The sequence below is a fragment of the Balaenoptera borealis genome, assembly GCF_965194805.1.
Source record: "Balaenoptera borealis genome assembly, chromosome: 19".
Taxonomy (NCBI): domain Eukaryota; kingdom Metazoa; phylum Chordata; class Mammalia; order Artiodactyla; family Balaenopteridae; genus Balaenoptera; species Balaenoptera borealis.
This window is the reverse complement of record NC_138878.1, coordinates 18,191,700-18,209,766: the sequence shown is the minus strand read 5'-3', so window position 1 is coordinate 18,209,766 and position 18,067 is coordinate 18,191,700. Positions and strand designations below refer to the sequence as shown.

General features: G+C 38.0%; 1 protein-coding gene across 6 annotated transcripts in view; it reads left to right on the top strand.

Annotated features, from left to right (window-relative positions):
- The window catches only part of LRRC36 (leucine rich repeat containing 36), a 53,597-nt gene that overhangs the window by 27,668 nt on the left and 7,862 nt on the right, over positions 1-18,067 (top strand). For 2 of the 6 annotated variants that reach the window (XM_082368946.1, XM_082368945.1), the window contains exons 3-10: positions 2,751-2,878; positions 5,083-5,134; positions 8,350-8,790; positions 12,095-12,384; positions 13,489-13,545; positions 15,076-15,241; positions 16,496-16,683; positions 17,478-17,601. In XM_082368946.1, coding sequence (XP_082225072.1) covers positions 2,751-2,878; positions 5,083-5,134; positions 8,350-8,790; positions 12,095-12,384; positions 13,489-13,545; positions 15,076-15,241; positions 16,496-16,683; positions 17,478-17,601 — 1,446 coding nt within the window. The remainder of the gene's footprint in view (positions 1-2,750; positions 2,879-5,082; positions 5,135-8,349; positions 8,791-12,094; positions 12,385-13,488; positions 13,546-15,075; positions 15,242-16,495; positions 16,684-17,477; positions 17,602-18,067) is intronic. The other 4 variants (XM_082368947.1, XM_082368950.1, XM_082368949.1 and 1 more) reach the window with 4 other exon arrangements.

Below are 18,067 nucleotides of genomic sequence, written 5' to 3'. Positions count from 1 at the left end.
ACAAAAAGACAACCCAATTAGAAAATGGGCAAAAGATTGAATAGACATTTCTCTAAAGAAGTTATGCAACTAGCCAACAAGCACATGAAAGATGTTCAACATCACTAGCCATCAGGGAAATGCAAATCAAAACCACAAGGAAGATACCATTTCACACCCACTAGGATGGCTAGAATCAAACGGACAGATAACAAGTGACAGCAAAGATGTGGAGAAATTGGAACCCTCATACATTTCTGGTGGGAAAAGAAAATGGTATAGCTTCTTTGGAAAACAATTTAGAAGTTCCTCAAAAAGTTAGAGTTACCATTTGACCCAGCAATTCCGCTGCTAGATATATACCCAAGAGAAATGAAAGCATATGTCCACACAAAGACTTGTACAGGAATGAAATCAGCATTATCCATAATAGCCAAAAAGTCTATCAACTGATGAATGGAGAAACAAAATAATGGCATATCCATATAAGGCATATTTTTCAGCCTAAAAAGTATTGAAGTACTGATACATGCTACAATGTTTATCTTGAAAGCATCATGCTACTTGACAGAAACCAGATACAAAAGGTCAAACATATTATTCCATCTACATGAAATGTCCAGAATAAGCAAATCCTATTTGATGCTTGCTAGGGGCTGGTGGGGAGGAGAGAATTGAGAGTGACAGTTAATTTGGTTTGTTTTGGGGTGAGGAAAGTGAAGGTGGTGATGGTTGTACAACTTTGTGAATACAGTAAAAATCACTGAATTGTATACTGTAAAAGGGTGACTTATATGGCATGTACATTATATCTCAATTAAAATAAAGATTCCCCCCACCAAAAAAAAGTGATTCTATAGAATTTGATAATTGATTGACATTTGAGATGAGTGAGAGAACATCAAAGAACAAGTTTCTATCTTGAGGGATTGGGTCAATAGTAATGCCAGTATTAAGACCAGGGTTAGGGATGGAAGTGGGGACCATCAGCAGAAGTAGGCCTGGAAGTGAAGATTATGAGTTCGATTTAGAAAATACTTGTGAATTCTCTGGTGGTCCAGTGGTTAGGACTCAGCACTTTCACTGCTGGGCCCGGATTCAATCCGTGGTCGGGGAATTAAGATCCCACAAGACGTGCGGTGTGGCCAAAAAAAAAAAAAAAAACAGAAAAAGAAAATACTGACTTTTTAGTTGTCTATAAGGCACTCTTTGGGGGGCAGTTCAAAAAACTTAAGTCTGGACATGAAACGACAGATCAGAGTTAAGAGATTTAGATTTAGGGTCATCCAGATTTGGGAGATAGCTGACACCAAAGAGAAGGTATGATAGCATTCAGCAAAGAGTTTGGACCTTGGGGGATTTGTTTGAACCAAGAGGTAGGTTGAAAGAAAAAGAACCCATGAATCTAAAAAAGAGCATTAGCAGGGTAGGAGAAAAACCAGGATGGAGCAGGGTCTTGGACACCTGGGAATTTTGTGTTGTTCTGTAGGAAAGGGGTAAGAGGAGCCTTGAACCCAAAGTCACAGCTTACTAACCATTCTAATTTTCTACTAAGAATCAAGTTAAAATCAGCAATTTCTACTTCACCTTGTTTTGTTTTGTTTTTCCTGTGTTGCTACTGCAAAGGAACCACAGAACATAAATTTTGACAGCTTATATCACTTTGAGAAATACAGTTCTGTCAAGTACAAGGGTGGAAGAACATCTTGTATTGAAGTAGTAGGACATTTCATTCCCAAAAGGCAACTCAGAAATAAGAAGCATTTTAGAGCTCCAAATGGACAGAAGGGCTGGATTTTCAAAAGGCTGGCTTTATTCTCACTCTGTATTCTCAGTTGCCCTGCCTTATAGTAGCTTTCTGTTGCCAGAGCCTGAACATGGGAACTAGCAGAAGAGCACATTGTTTGACTAAGGCCCAAATTTTGGAAACCATCTTAATTCTTATACAATCCTACTAGAGAAAAAAACCTCCCTAAACAAAAACCTCTTATCTTCATCCATGGGTCCCCCAGAAGACCCCAAATCCCAGAATTCTGCAATTAATAAGTATCAATCAAGGATATGCAAAAACTTTTGTACAAGTGTTACAATCTAATAGAAATCCTAACTAACTCTTTTTGAGGTGGCCAGGATAGGATACAGTTTTTGTTTGTTTTTCCTTTCTATTTTTAAAGTTGTTTCTCTAATGATAGGCAAAAAATACTGGGAAACCTAAGGATTTGGCATTCGTTTCTATGAAATAGGTCCTGATTAGTCTTTTTCTTTGAACAAATGAGGAAATCAAGGCAGAAAGAAGCTGGTTTGAAATGATGAAGCTGATTTAAAATGATGAATCACTGCAGACTGTTGATTAAAGCCCTGGAGATGCCTGATGTCAGGAGTCTATTTCCAGCCATCTCCCCCTATAGCTGGAGATTGTTGAATTGGTGTCAAAGTTTATTATATATTCACTTCAGAAGTATGCAAAATATTTGCCTGCTTCTTAATTTCTCTTGAGCATTTCATAATTTATGAAGCCATTTCATATCCATTGTCTTGTTTTAACCTCACCTCAACTCTAAGAGATAGGAAATTTAGATTTTATCATCACTGTTTTACAAGTGGAGAGATTGAGAGAGGTTAAGCAGTTTGTCCAAGTTCACATGGTCTCCAAGTAGTGGCACCAGAACTAACTCTCAATCTTGTGACTTCTCTTCTAGTATCTTTCCATATGACATGTTGCCTTTAAAGTCTGGTCAGTGCTTCATTGTATGCCTTTTCTTTTGACACAGGCTCAAACAAAGGACTTTTTATTCCCTTCCCTAACTGGGAAGTAAAGGATTCCCCAACAAGTACTTCTGTAACCCAGGGCAATGGTATACCAGATCAGAAATTAGACACTTTGCCACTGGGGACACAGGTAATGTACTCACTTTCCTGCTGATCTGTGGACTAGTCAATGATTAATGCTAATAATCCAGTGGACTCTCAATTATTGTGAAGGTCTAAGAGGACTTTTTAAAATTAATTTTTATTGGAGTATAGTTGATTTACAATGTTGTGTTAGTTTCTGCTGTACAACAAAGTGAATCAGTTATACATATACATATATCTACTCTTTTTTAGATTCTTTTCCTGTATAGGTCATTACAGAGTATTGAGTAGAGTTCCCTGTGCTATACAGCAGGTTCTTATTAGTTATCTGTTTTATGTATAGTAGTGTGTATATGTCAATCCCAATCTCCCAATTTATCCCTCTCCCCTTCCCCCTTGGTAACCATTAAGTTTGTTTTCTACATCTGTGACTCTAGTTCTGTTTTGTAAATAAGTTCATTTGTATCATTTTTTTAAGACTCCACATATAAGCTATATATGATATTGTCTTTCTCTGTCTGACTTAAGAGGACTTTTTTGATGAAGGCATGTTAGACACTTTAAAAGGAAAGCACAAGACAGGATGCAAAGGGCCTTCTCCATTAATTTCAATCTCCCCTTTCCCTCTCCCCCAGTACCTGATCAAATGTAGTATATTTATACATATAACTTTAGCACATTTTATGCCAGGCATTTTGGCACTCAAACAGGGATACAACTGTTACAGGTTTTGTCTGGTTTTCAGTTTTCTCCTCTCTGCCCAATGTCTCCATTTCCTGTTACCTGGCTTCTTTACATTTTCTAACTCTGCCTTTTAATTACTGGATCTTAACATCTCAGAGGTGGCTCTCCCAGCACTGCCTCTTCAATGAAACATAAAAAAAGAAAAGTTAAGGGGTAAAGATGGCATAGAAGTTGTGGGCAATGAAGAGGTAGAGATCATGCAAGATGAGGGAAGAATTAAAAATAAGTTTTTAAAGAAAAAAATTAGTGGGAGTCCATTACTTATTTATATGAATGAATATGATGCAGGAAGCAGAATTGACTACTTCATATTCAACTTCTCCTTTTGTCTGCATTTTTATTGATAAATTATGAGCAATAAGTTTGCTGAAAGTAGCCAGAAGGAGAAAGAAGAGAAGAAAAGGGACTTCCCTGGTGGCACAATGGTTAAGACTCCACGCTCCCAAGGCAGGGGGCCGGAGTTTGATCCCTGGTCAGGGAACTAGATCCCACATGCTTGCTGCACGTAGGAGTTCGCATGCTGCAACTAAGGAGCCTGCCTGCCACAACTAAGACGGGGCCCAAATAAATAAATAAATAAATAAATAAAGAGAAGGAAAGACTCTGATTAATCCACAATTTGGATAATCAACACTGTACAAAGAAAAAGATAGTAAGATTTCAGGTTGAATTTATAATAGCTTCATTTTATAAAAAGACAGATTAACATTTAGTTGGTTTCTTTGTTTTTGGAGATTCTACTTGGGTAATTTAGAAACTATTTCAATTACCATTTTTTTAAAAAATTGGTATTCTTTTAAAGGAAATGGAGACAAAGTATACTGTAATCTACAGTTAACATTAAATAGCACTTTTTAGATTAAAAAAACTTTGAAATTACTTCTTGAAGTGTGAGAAAAAAGGAAATTGAATAGCCTGCTATATGTCCTCTTAGTTTAAGAAATAGGAAGTAGGATTTCTTTCTCTGCATAACTACCAAAAAGATGCTGAATACTTGAAGATGATTTTGTAAAAAGCAAACTCTAGAAAGCTTTCTACTTTGTATCAATCCTTGCTTAATTATGCCTTAGATTAATTTTCAGCCTATTAAAAAGTCTCAGTAGCTCCTATGGTTGATACTCAGCTTTACTAGAGGTAAAATAAGTGTGGGAGTTCTTTTAGCAGAAATAAGTTGGAAAAGGTGGTACCATCTAACTTCTATGCTGAGTTATCTAAAGCAGAGAAAATACAATATTTCACTGCTTGGTATGTCCTTTACCATCTAAGGATATTTTGTCTTTTCAAGTCATCCCCTTATCTGCTCCAAAGCAACTCTAGAATCTCTTTGTATTGTGACTATTTTAAAATAAGCTTAAATCTTGACCTTTGCTTGAGGATCTTTTTCCCTAGTTTGCAAGGATGGACTTGCTTACTAATAGGAAAGTATTCTGAACCTCCCTGTTCTAGTTAAACTCATGTCTGAATGCCCATTGACTCCCTTCTCCTAAACTTTGAAACTTTTTTTGGATGCAGGAAGTGGCAAGAAGGGAGATGCCAAGTGAGAATCACCAGGAAGATGGTAAATATTTTGCTTACAGTATTTTTCTGCACACTAGTCAGAGAAATCTAGGTGTGATGGGATTTGGGAGAAGATGGAGATGTCTCAGTCCTGGGAGACTACGTGATGAATTATTTTCTGCTTTCATAAGGGGCTGCCCTGGATGCTTAGTGACCTGTGAGGTCTTTCATGTTGAAGAGTGGATATTCTGACTTCCTTTGTTCTTGACTTTTTGTATTGGCTGACTATTCCTTGTTTCTTTTACCTTTCTTGCCTTCTTTTGGATTTATTATGTTTTTATTCATCCATTTTTTTCTTTCTGCTAGTTTACAAGTTATACACTGTTTCTATACTTTTGGTATTATTCCCAAAACTATAATATGTGTCCTTAACTTATTCAACTTTAAAATTAATCAATACCTTAACTCTTCTCTTGGATAATTCAAAGACCTTAAAGTAATTTACTCCTTTTAATCCCTCCTGATTTATGTATTATTATTATGGATTTTAATTCTCTATATTTTTAAAACTCACAAGATACTATTTTTATAAAGTCATTGTTCATTTAAATTTATCCATGTATTTACCACGTTGTTTGCTCTTTTTTTAAATTTTTATTTTCTGGCCGCACCACGCAGCATGTGGGATCTTAGTTCCCTGACCAGGGGTCAAACCCACACCCCCTGTATTGGAAGCACGGATTCTAAACCACTGGACCACCAGGGCAGTCCCTTTACTTCTCTTTTTTTTAATCCCAGACTTCCCTTCTGAGATAATTTTCCTCTAGCTTATAGTACATCTTTTAGAATTTTCTTTAGTGTGTGTCTACTGGTGATGAATTCTTTCAGTTTTTGTCTGAAAATGCCCCAATTTCACTATCATTCTTAAAGGGTATTTTGGCTGGGTATAAATTTCTATGTTGGCAGTTATTTCTTTCAAAATATTGAAGGTATTCCACTGTATTCTATCTTTTGTGGTTGCTTTTGAGAAGTCAGCTAGAACAGGGGTCCCCCCCACCCCCTATCCCTGGGCCTGCACAGCAGGAGGTGAGCGACGGGCGAGCGAGCGAAGCTTCATCTACCACTCCCCATCACTCCCCATCGCTTGCATTACCAGCTGAACCATCGCTCACATCACCACCTGAACCATCTCCACACCTCCGACCAGGTCCGTGGAAAAATTGTCTCCCACAAAAACCGGTCCCTGGTGCCAAAAAGGTTGGGAACCACTGAGCTAGAAATTTGTCACTCCTGCAAGGATAATCTGTCCTATTTTTCCTCTGGCTGCTTTTAAGATTTTCCAATTGTCTTTGATTTTCTGCAATTTCACTATGGTGTGTGGACTTCTTTCTGTTTATCTTGTTTGGTATTTATTACACTTGAATTTGTGAATTCTGTCTCATTATTTCTGTAAAGTGCTTCAAAAATTATTTATGTCCCATTTTTTCTATTTTGTCCTTCTGAGACTCTTGATTAAGTAAATGTATGTCCTCTTTCACTTTGTCCTCTTTGTCTCTTATTCTTTTATATTTTTCATCTTTCTTTGGTTTGATCTGCATTCTGGATAACTCCTTCTGACCCATATTTAAATTCACTAACATTCTTTTCAGCTGTGTCTAATCTGTTGTTAAGCTTGTCTTCCGAATTCTTAATCTCCGTAGTTTATTTTCAGTTTTATAAATTCGATTTGGTTCTTTTTCAAATCTGCTGGGTCACTTTTTATAAGCAGAAATTTCCCAGCTGTTTTATATATCTTTAAACATAGTAAAAATAGCCATCTTATAGGCTGCATCTGTTAATTCAAATTTTTGTGCATGTTGTCTGGTTTTTCTACTCATTCTCACTTGTGTTGTCTTATTTCCTTTTTTGTTTGTTTGTTTTGGCTACTTGCTGGCTATTGTACTTTAAAAACTATTTGTAGGAATGATTTAAAGTCTTACATGAAGATATCTTTTCCAGATCAGATTTTCATTTGCTTCTACCAGTTGCCTGGGACACTATCAGCCTGGGATCACCTTAATCCAGGCTCAAGGCTTGAGGTTCCCTGGACCACCCAAATGATGCAAACCTGGATTACCAGTGTACAAGGGCTGGTTTATTTCCAGTTTACCTTTACTTTGAAGATTGTATCCTGATTAGGATTCCATCTTAATGTGGGGAGTGGGTGAGGGGGTGGTTTCTCGTACTCCTTACCTTGGATGGATCCTGAACTTGGACTTCTATACCTTTCACCCTAAAGCTCCTTAGGGTAAAAGTCACTTTAAGTGCTAGACTCACCTATATGAGTTCTTGCTGTTTTCTAGATTTTGGCCTAGAAATTCCTCACTAGTTTATTAGCTCTTTGATGCTTTTAAGAACATATATCATCCCACTTTTTAAATATCTTCAACAGGAGGGATAGTCTGAATTATCTAATCTCATTACTTGTTCTTAGATTCTTTTTCTTACATAAAGATATTGTTCTATAATCTTTCCCCTACTGTATAGACTGGCCCTTGGTAAAAATGTTGATATTCTTAAAGGTTCTGTAGAGATAGAAGGTACTTGGTTCCACTTTTTAAAAGTTAATGTGACTAACTCAGGAAGGCCTACAAGCGTATGAATTTCTGAAAGCCCCAAGGAGCACAAAGACTTCTCTTTTTGTCTGATGCTCTACTTGCCCTACTCTGAGGCTTTTTGGAGATGACAGATACACCTGTCTGAGAGAAATACTTTATAGCTGGATTAGGGATTTTCATAGGTTTTGCATTTCCTGCCATTTAACTGGCTTAGGATAGTGGTTCCCTATGTGTGAACCTAGATCCTCTGGGTAGAGGTTGGGGGTAGGAGTGAGTTTAGCTTTATTGTGAGGAGTCTATGAAATCATAGACCTACCAACTATTGTCTGAATACCTAAGATCACAACTTTTGTCATGTGGGGGTGCACCAAAATAGTAGAAATCGTATATAGAAAACTCTGACACTACAGTTTTAGAAGGAAATTCCTACAGGATTATGTTGACATGAAATTTATCTCCAGAATGTTACAGATTCTTTACTGTCTACACAATGTCCAACATGTTTTGTTTTTCCATGTAGGAATCCTTTTATCACTTTATGCTACCATTTATAAAAATTATAAACCATCTCTTCCTGAGAACTTTTTTTTGGTAGACAGAGGTATATCCAGTGAACAGGGATACCCTAAGAAGAATTCTCATTGTCTTTTGTTTTTCTTCCCCCCTTGGTGATGGTTAGAATTCAGACGCTACTCGCCTCATCAATCCACAGTTCGAACCCCAGAGAAGATGGCTAGAGAAGGGTACCGAATATCTTTTTTGGACAACAAGTCTTCAGGTTCTTCTCCAGAAAAGGACTTGATACTAAAACCTGATACTTATCAGCTTACCCATGATGCCTCATTGGGTAAACGCCTGGATGTGGGTGATTCTAGACAGAGTCATCCCTATCAGTTACCTTCAGATGCTGGTCTAGAAAATTATGATAGTCATTATTCTCAAAATCCATCCCTGCATGGAAGTCTTGGTAAAAGGCCTCAGAGAAGCAGGAACTACCGAGAATATAGCACAAAACCTTCAAATAACATGAAGGCCACCACATCCCATTCCTGCAGAGACTTACTGACTTCTCTGTCAAACCCTGACTCCAGCACCGGAAGGCTTTTGAAGCTTAGTTCAGGTAATAGCTTCCTGTTAGTTTATAGACCTCTTTCATAGGCCTGAAGATTGTGGTATAACTGGAAATTTTGGAATTAATATTTCTTAGATTGGGGAATTCCCTGGCGGTCCAGTGGTTAGGACTCTGCGCTTTCACTGCCTAGGGCGTGGGTTCAATCCCTGGTTGGGGAACTAAGATCCTGCAAGCTGAAAATAAATAAATAAATAAATAAAGTCACAAGTGGTCCATAGAGCCTTGAGAAATCTGCAGGGTATGAGTTTAACATGATAGATATATTAGAGAAAATATATAGAAAATTTATAGAAATGCAGACTTCATAACTATATGTTATTTTAGTTAAATATTGATAGCATCCTGGGACATATTTCTAGTTACATCTAGTCTTCTCTGGCCACAGTCACTTCTATTCTGAGTTACTTTTTCAGAAAAAGCTAGTTTAAGGGTAAGAGACCACTCTTCAGTTATTTATTTATTCAACAAAATGTATTGAATACCTACTATGTGCCAGATACTATTCTATCTGCAGATAAAGTAGCAAACAAAAATAAAATTCCATGTATATTTTGACATAATAAAAAAGGTCCCTACTTTCATGGAATTTCTATTTTAAAGAGGGTAAGACAGATGATAAACAAGTTTTAAATATATGTCAGGTTATGATAAGTGTTGTGAAGAAAAGTAACATAAGGGTATTAGAGAGTAATATGGAGGAGGTGATGTTTTAGATAGAATGGTCAGGGTAAGCTTCTCAGGTGAGATATCATAAAAGTAGAGACTTGAATGAAGTAAGAGTGTGAGCCATGTGGATAACTGGGGGGAGAAATTTTAGACAGTGGAAATAGTAAGTGCAAAGTTCCTGAGGCTGGAACATGCTTGGCATGTTCAAGGAACAATGAGGAGGCCAGGGCTGCTGCTGCAGAGTGAGCTAGGTAAAGAGTATAGATGAAGTCAGATAGCCAGACATTTATTCTGGGTGAGATCAGAAGCTGTTGGAGAGTTTGTAGCAGAGGAGTGACATGATCTAACTTAAGAATTACTCTGGCTGGGGCTTCCCTGGTGGCGCAGTGGTTGAGAATCTGCCTGCCAATGCAGGGGACACGGGTTCAAGCCCTGGTCTGGGAAGATTCCACATGCCGCGGAGCAACTAGGCCCGTGAGCCACAATTACTGAGCCTGCGCGTCTGGAGCCTGTGCTCCGCAACAAGAGAGGCCGCGATAGTGAGAGGCCTGCGCACCGCAATGAAGAGTGGTCCCCACTTGCCACAACTAGAGAAAGCCCTCACACAGAAACGAAGACCCAACACAGCCATAAATAAATAAAAAATAAATGAATAAATAAAAAAAAATTAAAAAAAATTAAAAAAAAAAAAAGAATTACTCTGGCTGCTGAGTTGAGAATAGACAATGGGGAGCAAGGATAGAAGTTTTTAAAATTAACAGATTAGAATCTGGATAAGAGATGTTGGTAGCTTGAACTAGAGAGATAGCAGTGTAGGTGGTGAGAAATAGATTCTGAATATGTTCTGAAGATAACACTCCATGATTTGTTGGTGGATTGAGGATGAAGTGTGAGAGAAAGAAGGTCAAGGATAACTCCCAGGTTTCAAGTCTGAATAACTGGAAGAATGAAGTTACCATTTTACTCAGATGGAAAACAGTGTGAGGAACAGGTTTTAGGATAGATACCAAGAGTTGGTCTTAGTCAGCTTAAGTTTGAGGTGCCTATTAAAACTTCTCAGAGATGCCAATTTGATAAGTAGACATATTAGTCTGGAGTTCAGGGAAGAAGGTGGGGCTGGGAATTAAGTGTGTGGATGGCATTAAAACAGACTAGATGAGATCTCCCCAAGAGAGTGAATATAGATAGAAAAGATATCTGAGGACTAATCTGAGTCCTCCAACAATTAGAAATCTCGTAGATGAAGAGAAACCATCATGGAGAGCAAGAAAGAGGCAGCTACTAAGGTAGGAGAAAAACAAAAAGCCAAGAGAGAGCGGTATCCAGGAAGCCAAGTGAAGAATATGTTTCAAGAAGGAGGGAGTGATAAATACAGTGTCAGATGTCCTTAATAGATGTCTTTAACACTTCTGGGACTGAGAAATGATCATGGTATTTGGCAACGCATTAGTGAGCAGCTTCAGGAGATGCGTTGTTAATAAAAGCCTTGTTGAGGTGAGTTCAAGAAAGAATCAAAGGAGAAGCGATAGAGTTACTGAATAGATATGACCCCTTCAAGGAGTTTAGCAGTGAAGGGGAGCAAAGACATGGAAATGTAGCTGGAAGGGGGATGGAATCAAGGAGATCATGGTGGAAATGATCCAGTAGAGGGAAAATTGATGATGCAGGAGAGAAAAGCGACAATTACAAGAAAAAAAATTGGGGAGTGGTCAAGAGGAGATGGAATCCAGTCCACCAGTGGAGAGGTTGGCCTTGGATAGAAGCACAGACAGTTCATCTATTACAAGAAGGAAGGGAGGGAACTTATAGACACAAATACAGGTGGAATTGGTAGATTTAGTGGTTAGATCACATAGATGTTTTCTTAGATTGCCTCTCTTTTGCTCAGAGAAGTAAAGAGATCAGCAACTGAGAGTGAGGAGGGGGGAGAAGGTGTTGGAAGTTTGAGGAGAAGAGAGATGTGAAATAGTGATCTCAAAGAATAGAAGAGTAGGACTTCCCTGGTGGTACAGTGGCTAAGACTCCTTGCTCCCAATGCATGGGGCCCAGGTTCGATCCCTGGTCAGGGAACTAGATCCCACATGCCGCAACTAAAGATCCTGCATGCTGCAACTAAGACCCAGCACAGCCAAATAAATAAATAAATAAACATTTTAAAAAATGGGAAAAGAATTTGAAAAAGAGTAGATACATGTATATGTAAAACTGAATCATTTTGCTGTACACCTGAAACCAATACAACATTGTTAATCAACTATACTCCAATATAAAATAAAAATTAAAAAAAAAAGAATAGAAGAGTAAATTGATTAGAGTAATGTATTAGGATAGCCGGGCCCAGTTAAGATAGTGGTTATGAATTTAAAGTGAAGATGTTGGAAAGAGATATATGTTGTTTTCCAGTCACTTCCCACTGCTCTGCTGTAGGCTTGGAGTATGTGCACAGTTGGATTTAACCAGAGTTGGGGTTTTGTCAGGTGGAGGGAGAGAGAAAGGGTCCAGAGTGTTGAGGGTACATACTAGGGAGAGATCATTATGACCCTTGGACTCCAGACAGGGTAAGGATGGAAGTAAGACATGAGAGAGTTGAAGAGCAGGTTCATCTCCTGGCCTGTTTCCTTCACAGATCTGTATGCCACAACCCATTTCAACAGCGACCCTGCTCTGCTGGTGAATGTAGAGCAAAAATTATCCACCAGCCTCGGCGATTTAACACCAGCACATGGTTCTTTCCCAAACAACACCATCCTGGGAGACTCTCTGCGGACACTGCTGTTGCCTACTGGGACTTCAGAAAACAGAGAGAGTTTGACCAAGGGGTCATTAAGCCCATTGAGAAGAGGATTCAAACGGAAAGAAAATATCCTTGACACCCTGAATCCAAAACATGGTTTCAGAGATGCTACAGGCAGCGAGGCAAGTGTTGGCTTGTTTGTGCTCGTGCAAAAGCACATCAGGTCCAAGAGCAGAATGGGATTCTGTTTTGGTGGTGGTGGTTCGGATGAAAAGTGGTAGAAATTCAAAGGGATTTTCAGAGGCCAGTGGGTAATACTGCCAGGCCAAAGCCTGTGATTCTTTTGCCCTTGGGAAAGTCATTCCCCTTCTGCAGCATTTCCTCATTTCTGTCACAGGGAGCAGGGTCCCTAATCTACTTCCAAAGCATAAACATGGTGGAGAAGTACTTTGATAATAAGAAGTGGTGGACAGAGTTTACCACAGGAAGGAATGCAGAAGTTGCCAGGGGCTCAGGGTTGGCTGAAGAGTGATCTCTGTAGCATTGATGTTTATAATCTTATCATGTTTACACATTTGCTTTGGCCACAAATCACTAACTTGCTTGGGATATTTCTTCTAAAAGCATTGCTTTCCTGTCTAGAAATTTAAATTATTCCAATTTTTTTCCAAGATGAATTAGATTATCCAAGAGATTTTTAGCTGAGAGTTGGTTCAGAGAATGAACAACAAATCAAGAACCATTCCCACATATACAATATAATTCATTCCATAAAATTGTAGTATGATAGTTAGTGTTGTTCTTACTTAGTAACTAAGTTTTGTTGCTGCCATTGCATACATCCCTCCATGGAGAATGCCTTCTTCTCTCCTCTCATCTGTTTGAATATTAATTTTTCTCCAGGCCCTACTTCCATCATGAAGCTTTCTTCTCATTAGTTAAAAGAATTATAGCTCTTGGGGCATTTTCTTCCTTTGAACCCATAATCTTTGTCATACGAATCATTTGTCATTTAATCATTTACTGCCTTGTGAGAAAGCAGGGGATTTGGTCAAAAACAACTATTTCTAGTCACTTATTTTTCAGTTGATGGAAATCTTTTTGCACATTGACATGGGTTTATAAGGGGGTTTTATTGTTGTTTCGTTGGTTGTTTTTTTTACCCTTTAAATACTTTCTATTCAGTTTTCAAAACTTTGGAGGTGGTTGTAATTTTTGTGCACCAAAGGGGGCAGTCTTGTAATACTTTTTTGACTTTTTGGTCCTTTTTTGTTTTCTATTTTCAGCCACTGATGCCTATTTTTCCAGACAAGAGCACTGGTGTTAATGTATTTGGGGCGAAGGTACAGCAACACTTAGGATATTTGGGTGCTATATTAATAAGACGTGTTCTAGGAGATTTTTTCACCTCTATTTCATGTGATAGGATTGTTAAAACAGCAATTAAAATCTCAATGCACTTTTCTGGACTATCTTAAAAATTCCCATTTCTTTTTTCCTGTTAGATACTATATTTCTTTATATGAAAAGTTGTAAAAGAGCTGTTTGAATATAAATATAAAAGAAATACACTGTTCAGTTTCTAGAAAGGTATAAACCAGAAGAGCATTTAAGAAGTTTCAACTTTTAATTTGCTGAAAATTAAAAGTAACAAAATTATTCCAAAGTTCATAAAAAAAATTATCCCCCGCTCTCACCACATTGTGATAAATGAAAGAAAATACGTAAAGGCATGTATGTGTTTCTAAGTTGTTCCATGATGCGCACACAGAATTACCAATACATGAAAAACCAATGACGGTAAATATCCATTTTTGACAAGATCCTCTAAAGTGGGCTTGTAGTGTAACCAGTTTTTCTCTGACTTTTCTTCCTAATCAGGCTGTTAACTTCTTAAGGACCTCATCTTTTACTTCTTCATATGTTCACAGTCCTTATGTAGAACTCGCCATGCACATGATCAGTGTTCAGTACAGATCTGTTGAATAAATGTTTATCCCATTTGTAATGCTTTTCCTTATTAATCATAGGCCATCTGTGTGACTCAAGTCATAGGTATCACTGTCTGGTGTTCTGCTTCACAGTTGTCATATATGACAGCATTATCTAATTAATCATCTATATTTTTAATATCAAAAGAGCCAAAGATTGAGAAATAATTTGGCTGTTTTTAATATATAACAGCTTTCTTGAAGTCCCTTGAGACCCTACAGAAAAGATTTGTAGATTGATCTGTCCAGTAAAATTCCCAATTGTTTTTTATTCATTCAGACATGACTAAATAAATAGACATATACATCATATCTGAATGAATAAACAATTGGGAGTTTCATTGGAGAGCTCTACCTATACATCTATATACATAAGATTCTTACTGAATAAAAAGTATCTTTAGTACTGGGTCCAACAATAACATTTAACATAACATTTAAAATGTTATAAGATATTTATGTTTATTATATATTAATATACTAAATATAAGCTTATGAGTTATAACTTTTATTAAATTACTCCCCATTTTATTTTATGATATATAATACCTTAAAAAATGTTCTGCAGTTTAATCTTTCCATATTACATAACATAATACATTGAGCCATAGACATAGGTGTTAAAACATTTTTTGTTTTCTTCTGAAAATCTCTACAGAAAATTATGATAGAAGATACTGTTACCTTTGAAATTATCCTTGTATATATTATTGTATTTGCCTTGGACATTAATATTCTATTCAAATCCAGACTGAAAGATGAAACCAACTTTCTTTTTTTCTTTTTTCTTTTTTTAATGTTAACAGTTTAAATGTCTGGATTTTTACTTCCCTTGTTGTGTTAGAATGACAAATGGTTGGGTTTTTTGGTTTTTTTCTTGAGCCTCTCTCTAGTGACCTGGGCAGTTTGCATGGTTTGCCAGGAAACCACAGTCCCCCGATCTCTGCCAGAACATCCCATGTGGCCACTGTCCTCAGACAGCTCCTGGAGCTTGTGGATAAGCACTGGAACGGTTCCGGCTCCCTCCTCCTCAACAAGAAGTTTCTGGGTAAGTGAGTGCATTCTCAGTTCCTGGAGAAAGGCTCAGACCTTGCTTCTGCTTTGTGTTTCTGCTCTATGTTCTGATAAAAGCCACTCAGTCCCCTTAACTTGCAGGGAAAATTGTTCTCATGATCACTTACCAAAATTTCTCAGCCACACAGTGATTGACAAACCTGCATTTTTCTTATAATCTTCTTCTAACCTGTTGTTTGTTTGTTTGCTTGCTTGTTTGTTTGTTTTTGGCTGCACAGAGCAGCTTGCAGGATCTTAGTTCCCCTACCAGGGATTGAACCCCGGGCCCACAGCAGTGAAAGCACCGAGTCCTAACCACTGGACCTCTAGGGAATTCCCTTCCCTGTTTGTTTTTATCAGCACCCATCCCTCGTGTACCAATTGTCTTGTTCCTCCTGTAACTTTTTCTTGACAGTCTTTGAGTGATGAGATATAAAATAGAGCATGGTCATGTTAATGATTACAAAAGGATTTTATGATCCTTGGGAAAGTGCCAACAATAAATACAACAGAAATTGGGTTTGATCATTAGAGTTCTGAGATGCCTGTTGAAATATTCGATTCGAAAAATATGATTCAAAAAACTCCAATGACTAGATGACGTGGACTCTTTTTTAGGGCTTCTTTTTTAGGAAATTGGGGGAAAACGGTTTTGCAAATATTGTCCCCATGTGTTTATTTGTTGTTTAATGGAAGAAGAATTCAAGGAGCTGTTGGTGGTGGTAAAAGTTTAAGTAAGAACTAGAAACTTTAAAGTTGTTTGGGTTTAACTTTTCTTTTTTTCTTTTTTTTTTTAAATTTCTTTTATTTATTTATTTTTGGCTGCGCTGGGTCTTCGTTGCTGTGCGCAGGCTTTCTCTAGTTGTGGTGAGCGGGGGCTACTCTTCGTTGCGGTGCATGGGCTTCTCATTGTGGTGGCTTCTTTTGTTGCAGAGCACGGGCTCTAGGCACGTGGGCTTCAGTAGCTGTGGCTCGCGGGCTCTAGAGCGCAGGCTCAGTAGTTGTGGCGCACGGGCTTCGCTGCTCCACGGCATGTGGGAACTTCCCGGACCAGGGCTCGAACCCGTGTCCCCTGCATTGGCAGGCGGATTCTTAACCACTGAGCCATCAGGGAAGCCCATAATTTTTTATCTCCGTCATGAAACATCTCTTACAGCCACTTACTAAATTCTTGAAAAAAGGAGATATTAGATTACCCTATTTGTCCTACAGAGCCTGGTAGTTATTGACTAGGAATTCTGTGCTTTAGCTTTTAAGATTGGCCTGTGTGCCCAACCTGAATTTTTGGCAGGTCCTGCCCGAGATCTGCTTCTGACTTTGGTAGTCCCTGCTCCTTCTCAGCAGTGGTGTCGCTCACATCCTGAAGATACATCAAAAGCCTTCCACAAGAGGGAGATGGAACTGAAGGAGACGGGGCAGCTGGTCCCTAATGACATGGTATTCTGCTCTCGTCTTCTTTTCCTACTCTTCCTTTACTAGAAAAGGATGGGGCAGCAAGACTAGAACAGGTCTGTGCCATAAAGAACATCATCACCATGAGCACCTAGATGTTTCTGAACTGAAATATAGAAAAGTCAGTCTGTGCATATCTGGAACACAAAACTTGCAGGGACAGCTTGGAGATTTTGCAGGGATGACTCCCTAATCCTAGCCCTAATCCAAAAATTCTAAGGAAAGACTTGAAATGGAAAAAGAAAAAAATAAGGCCCTAGAGTGAAAACATTTAGGACCATGTTCTTGAAGGTTATGGTTTGATTCAGATGAGGGAAGTTAGATGTCTCTGGGATTATCTTTCCTCCCTTCTGATGGAGAGCCCTAAACCAGGGGCCATTCCTAGAGTGTTAGGCTGCTGGCTCTGGGAGGGAAAGAAGGGACTCATATTCTTAGGCTTTTTTTTCCCCCTTTTCTTAACATTAGAGGATTTTCAGGCATCAAGTTTAGTTTCTAGAAACTTTAGATAGGTGACTCAGATGCTGGCCACTTGTCAAAACAACCACTTGTTCTGCGAGAGTAGTGGATAACTCACAGGAAAGATTGCAATTGCATGTGATAAATTTGTTTGCTGCACTTGAGCTATGCTTACCAATGAATTAAAATTCTAGTGAGAAAGAGAGATGCTGACCTCCATTCAGTTTATCACTAAACAGAGGAAAGATTGTTTCAGTTTTCTAAAAGCACTCCTCAGAATTTCAGATTCTTAATGTGTTTGTATTTTGTTTTCTAATCTAAAGGAAAGTTTGAAGCAAAAACTGGTCAGAGTGCTGGAGGAAAACCTCATTTTGTCAGAAAAAATCCAGCAATTGGAGGAAGGTGCTACCACCTCAATTGTGAGTGGGCACCAGTCCCACACTTATGGTAAGTTCAGGAAAGCAATGTGTGGTGCATCCCAAGACAACCGTTTGTTTATAGATGGCCCGTTTAATAAGCTTCGTCATCCAGAGCTCACATGGCTTCCTAAATGGAAACAACCATCTAGCCTCAGAGTTGTAATGCAGGTGACTTGAGTTACCAGAGTAAAAGAGTTTACTCTTTTATCAGTGTAAAGCATTTACAAATGTGTTATTATTGTCATTATTTTTGAGAAAGACACTTGTTTTTTCTGATTATAGCAGAAGATCTTGTTCTTTACAGAAAGTTTGAAAAATATAAGGAAAATATAATCTCACTACCCAGAAATAACTACAATTAGTGTTTTTGGTATATTTTCTTTCACCATATGCCTATACATATATTTAACTCAGAATTAAAATTTGTGTCTTGATTTTTAAAAACTAATTTATGTACAACAAAATACACACATTTTAAGTTTGATGAGTTTTGA